This window comes from Apodemus sylvaticus, chromosome 7 (assembly GCF_947179515.1).
Source record: "Apodemus sylvaticus chromosome 7, mApoSyl1.1, whole genome shotgun sequence".
Lineage (NCBI taxonomy): Eukaryota > Metazoa > Chordata > Mammalia > Rodentia > Muridae > Apodemus > Apodemus sylvaticus.
Genome location: NC_067478.1, coordinates 114,061,379 through 114,066,894, shown reverse-complemented (window position 1 = coordinate 114,066,894; position 5,516 = coordinate 114,061,379). Strand labels below are relative to the sequence as shown.

Below are 5,516 nucleotides of genomic sequence, written 5' to 3'. Positions count from 1 at the left end.
GCTTTCTGTGGAGGTCCTTGATCTGCTTGGAGTTAAGCTTAGTAGAAGGAGATAAGGATGGATCAATTCGCATTCTTCTGCATGCTGTCCTCCAATTGAACCAGCACCATTTGTTGAAAAGGCTATCTTTTTACCACTGGATGTTTGCAGCTCCTTTGTCGAAGATCAAGTGACCATAGCTGTGTGGGTTCATTTATAGATCTTCAATCCTTTTCCATTGATCCACCTGCCTGTCACTGTACCAATACCATGCAGTTTTTAACACTATTGTTCTGTAGTATTGCTTGAGGTCTGGGATACTGATTCCCCCAGAAGTTCTTTTGCTGTTGAGAATAGTTTTAACCATCCTGGGTTTTTTGTTATTTCAGATGAATTTGAGAATTGCTCTTTCTAACTCTATGAAGAACTGAGTTGGGATTTTGATGGGTATGGCATTGAATCTGTATTTTTCTTTTCCGGCAAGAGGACTGTGATACTACCAACAGTTTATTTATTTATTTATTTCTTTATTTATTTATTTATTTATTTGGTGGTAGGTGTTGGGGCATTTTGTTCTAGATTGTTTTGGTTATCTTAGACTCCTCATATATCAATATGGAAGTTAAGATTAATTGTAAATATCTGTAAAGGCACAATTGGAATTTTAATTATGATTAAATTAAATCTGTAGATTGCTTTTGTTAAGATGGCAATTTCACAAATTTAATACTTCTAATCCATGAGAGCTGGCTGTCTTTCTATATGTTAGTATCATTTCAACTTTATTTTCAGTATTTTTTACTTCTTATTTAATAATATTAAGGCAACTGTGAATGGTGTTATTTCCTCAATTTCTTCTTCAGGGTATTTGTTTATAAATTGAAAGGGTAATTGTGTTTATATTTTCATTTGTATTTTATTCCATTGTTTAATGCTTTAAAATTTGTAGGAACAAATTTCTATCTGGTGGTGTCAGTTGTTTTATTGTTCGAAGAACTCAAATGCTGTATAAAATAAGTTTGAGTGGACATACTTCTCTTGCTCCTGATTTTAGTGAAAATGTTTTAAATTCCTCTCCAATTACATTTATTTTTGTTCTGAGATTACTCTAAAATGCTTTAACTGTTTCAGGTATTATTTTAAGGAACCTGACCTTATTTTACTGAGTGTCTTTGAGTTGTACCTTTTCACATTTATTATTCTTACTTTGTTCTGTATTTCAGATGATTTGGTGTCATGGAGAAGGTTTTCTTTCTGATCTTATGTATTTGATAGTCTGCATGCTTCTTTCTCCATAAAAGCATCTTTTCCTCTAACTTAGGATGAAAGATTTTTACTTTACTCTCTACTTTTTAGAATAGTTTTTTTTTTATCTGAGTTTGTTCTCTATTACTATTTTTTATCGCCTTGATTTTTATAGTATTAAAGAGTTTTTGAGCATTCCATTTTTGGATATGCTTTGGATTTAACATTTTCTGTAAATGTGTGATACAAACACTCTACCTTGTCTTCAAGCCTAGATACTTTCACTTCCAGCTGATCCAATCTTATGCTGAGCTTTTCTTTCATTATTATATTTGTATTAAAGTCTTCAAGAGGAAATATATAGTATTCTTACCATGTTAAATCAGATTAAAAACTCTCCAACAGGAAAAACTAAATATATCCTGACTATATTATTTTGGCACATTTATCTAGAGGAGTCTATCCTCATATATAATTGAGATATTTGGACATATTTGTAGAACACAGTTTAGGCAGCACTGTTCATATCTAAGCTATTAAACCAACTTAGGTCTTTAAAAGAGGAGTAAAAAAAGAAAATACATTATTTATAAAATGTAGAAATGGTTTTTACACTACAAAAAACAATGCTATTCCATCAAAATTACAACTGTAAAGATGAGGGGAAAATGGGAAATTATAGTAAAGTATAGGGAAACATGTTCAAAATACCTTACAGTCTTATAGAAAAATATTATTATGTAATCCAATATCAAGCACAATGCATATATTGATAGAAATAATAATAAAATATCTTCAAACTGCATGAAATTTTAGCATTCCATAAAGATAAAAGCCAATTTGACTACTAGTTATGTGGATATAAAATTATCAGGGGTTTTTTGAAGAAAAATCATCATGCCTAGGAATATGAATTACATAAATGCATATTATATTGAAGATCATTTCAGAAATTCAAATTCTACCTCAATGTCATATTAAAAATCTTTTAGTAATTTAAATGTTTTCTATATATTTGTGAAGTTCATACATGTTTATAATGATATATAAGGATATAAACTCCACATTTTCACTTAGTCCCCACAAAATTTCTATCATTTAATACAGGATCGACACCCAATTTCATGAATATTTTAAGTACTCCACTGAATTCTATCAGTGCTGCCCATATATGCTCAATTTAGGGGCTAACCCTTGTGCATGGAACTAATATCACCATTTACATAATTAAAAGGGAATGAGTGTCCCTTCCCAAGAAAATATATACTAAAAATAGCTACTCTATGAAACTCCAGACATCAACACAAATATTAGTTGAAAATTAAACATCTTGCATAAAAGTCGAATTTAATTAATTTCATGTTTACATGCACAAAAATTATGTTACGAAACTCTAGAAAAAATGTACTTCATGTAATTAAACAATCATATTTCATTAGTGCATGAGATAAATGGGTGGCAATTTTTAACAGTGAAACCTAATCTGATCTAAAGTATTTCTGGTTCCATTCTTTGGTATTTTATTATATAAAAACATGGGCTGTGTCAAGTTTTAATGATATATCTTAAGAAATCCGTCCACAATAAGGCTATAACATGTAACTTGTACAGGCACAGCAAGATAAATCTAGATTCACTACATGTATGCACTATTTTTGAACATTTTATATTTAGAAAATTATGTTGTCATTACATTTTTCCCTATACCATTCTCAATTATGTGAACCTCCATTTAAGAAACTACATATTGAGGGAGTATTCAGGTAGGCAACTTATATTATTTGACTGAAAATTTTTTGGAGGGCTTTCTTGATATCCCTGTTCCTCAAGCTGTAGATGAAGGGGTTCATCATGGGAACCACCATAGTGTACATTACTGAAGCCACCACACTTCCCTTGGAAGAACTTAAAATAGATGAGCTAAGGTACACACCAAGACCTGTTCCATAAAATAAGCAAACAACTGACAGGTGAGATCCACAAGTAGAGAATGCTTTATATTTCCCTGACAATGAAGGAACTCTAACAATGGAGGAAATAATTTTATAGTAGGAGTAAAAGATTCCTGAAGCAGGGAGGAAACCACCAATCATGCTGGCAAGAAATATCAATATGTTATTGATAGAGGTACCAGAACAAGCAAGTTTTAGAAGCTCTGGCACATCACAGAAAAAATGAGGGATTTTTATATTAGTGCAAAATTTTAGTTGGGACACCATGAAGCAGTGAACCTGTAAATCCATGAGACTGATACAAACTGACGCTATGACCAAACATCTACACAGACGAGGGTTCAGAATGACTTGGTAGTGTAGAGGGTGACAAATGGCTACCCATCGGTCATAAGCCATCACAGTCAGTAGTAGGCTGTCCATACACCCAAAAAGGAAGAAGAAAGACACCTGAGTTAGGCAGGCTGAATAAGTTATGGATTTGTTAGAGGTGTGCAAGTTTATCAGCATTTTGGGGACTGTGGTGCTGCTGAAGCTCATGTCAGACAATGAAAGAATGAAGAGGAAGAAGTACATAGGACTGTGGAGGTTGGAATCAAAGCTGATGGCCAAGATGATGAGCACATTTCCAAGCACAGTGAGCAGGTATATGAGCAGGAACAGTACAAATAAGATGGGCTGCATTTCAGGGTCTTCTGAGAGTCCAAGGAGAAGGAATTCCTGATTAATTGTTAAATTTAATAGTTCCATGGAGCTAGAATTATTTAAAAGGAAAAAGACCTTTGCAATGTATTAATTTCTATGGGAGCAACTCATTACATACCTATATTTTTGTTATTCAGGAATTCATAATAAATCATTCATACATGCTAACTTAAAGTTTAGACATACATTTTATTTATTGTTAAATCGAGGTGCATGGGCTAGCAACTTTCTCTTCTGTTTAGTATTTATTTTCAGTATTTAAGGCCCATAATTCATGATTTAAATGGATGCCAGTGGTTTTATGCTGTGTAGTCGATGTAAGAACCTAAATTGAATCCCTACATAAATAGGATAAAGAGGGGAGAATAAAGAGAAAATCTGAAAGAAAGGAAAGGATAAAGGATAGAAGGAATGTAGTTAGGAGGGAAGGAGCAAAGGAACTAAGGAAGAAATAATAAGATATGAAAGGAGAAGAGAAACAAAGCAAAGGGAAGGAAAGAGAAGGCAAATGAAGGAAGGGAAAGGAAACAAAAGAAAGGGAATGGAAAGGAAGGGAAAGGAGAGGAGAGGAGGGGGGAGGAAAGGAAAGGAAAGGAAAGGAAAGGAAAGGAAAGGAAAGGAAAGGAAAGGAAAGGAAAGAAAAGGAAAGGAAAGGAAAGGAAAGGAAAGGAAAGGAAAGGAAAGGAAACATAACAAAAATTACAGGGAAGGATAGGGAAAGACAGTACAGGACAGAAAGGAAAAGAAAAGAAGAGAAGAGAAGAGAAGAGAAGAGAAGAGAAGAGAAGAGAAGAGAAGAGAAGTGAAAAGGGATCTCATGGGAAGTCCACCAATTAAGTTAGGCTTTGGTAGGTATTAAGAGACTCCAATCTCTGTTTTCTTTTATTACATATAATGACTTCCTCTTAAATACATTTTCATTTCTACCATTCATAAATAGAATATTATCAATGTTGGTGCTACATGGTTTGAAATTGTGAACTATAATCTGTGAGGTACATAAACTTTTTTCAAAATAAAATTACCTGTCTTGAGCATTTTGATAGTAATGAAAAAATACTAATTCATGTACAATGTAACTTTAGTTATAATTCTCAGTTTTGACAAATTCTTGTAACATTTTCTTAAATTGACTCTTAGAAAAAATTGATCCAGATTTATCATCTTTTGAAACTCTAGGCAAAATATATTTGAGAAGCAAAATATTTTCAAACAATTACTCCATGAATGCAGTAAAAATTTCCCTAACCACACATGATTGGAGAAAGCTCTTTTTCCACCATTTCTATTGGAAAAATATCTACTGAAATAAACTAGTGAAGAATTTATGTCCATTTTATCTTTAAAAAGTATACTAATCTTAAATCCTAGGGTTTATATTCAGCATACAGAGGCTAAAACCTGCTGTAGAGAATTTGCCTAGCAGCTAAAGTCACTTTCTTTTCTTACAGCTATCCAAGAGTTGTTTCCAGCACCCTTTTCAGGTGGTTCACAATAACTTATAACTCAAATACAGGAAGAACTTACACCATATTCTGGTTTCCTTGAGTACCTACACACAACTGTCTTGTACACACAAAATAACATATACTCAAAAATTTTATTAAATTAAAACTTAGAGTCTTCTATCAATTG

The 5,516-nt window shown here is 32.6% G+C and overlaps 1 protein-coding gene across 1 annotated transcript; it reads right to left on the bottom strand.

The window, feature by feature from the left end:
- Positions 1 to 2,996: 2,996 nt before the first annotated feature.
- On the bottom strand, positions 2,997 to 3,929 carry LOC127690126 (olfactory receptor 18-like). Its single transcript, XM_052189678.1, has one exon. The coding sequence runs from the start codon at positions 3,924 to 3,926 to the stop codon at positions 2,997 to 2,999; it is 930 nt and encodes a 309-aa protein (XP_052045638.1). The 5' UTR covers positions 3,927 to 3,929.
- Between the last annotated feature and the right edge of the window lie 1,587 nt (positions 3,930 to 5,516).

Coding starts and splice junctions, on each gene's coding strand:
- LOC127690126 (XM_052189678.1), bottom strand. CDS start 3,926: ATGGAACTATTAAATTTAACAATTAATCAGGAATTCCTTCTCCTTGGA.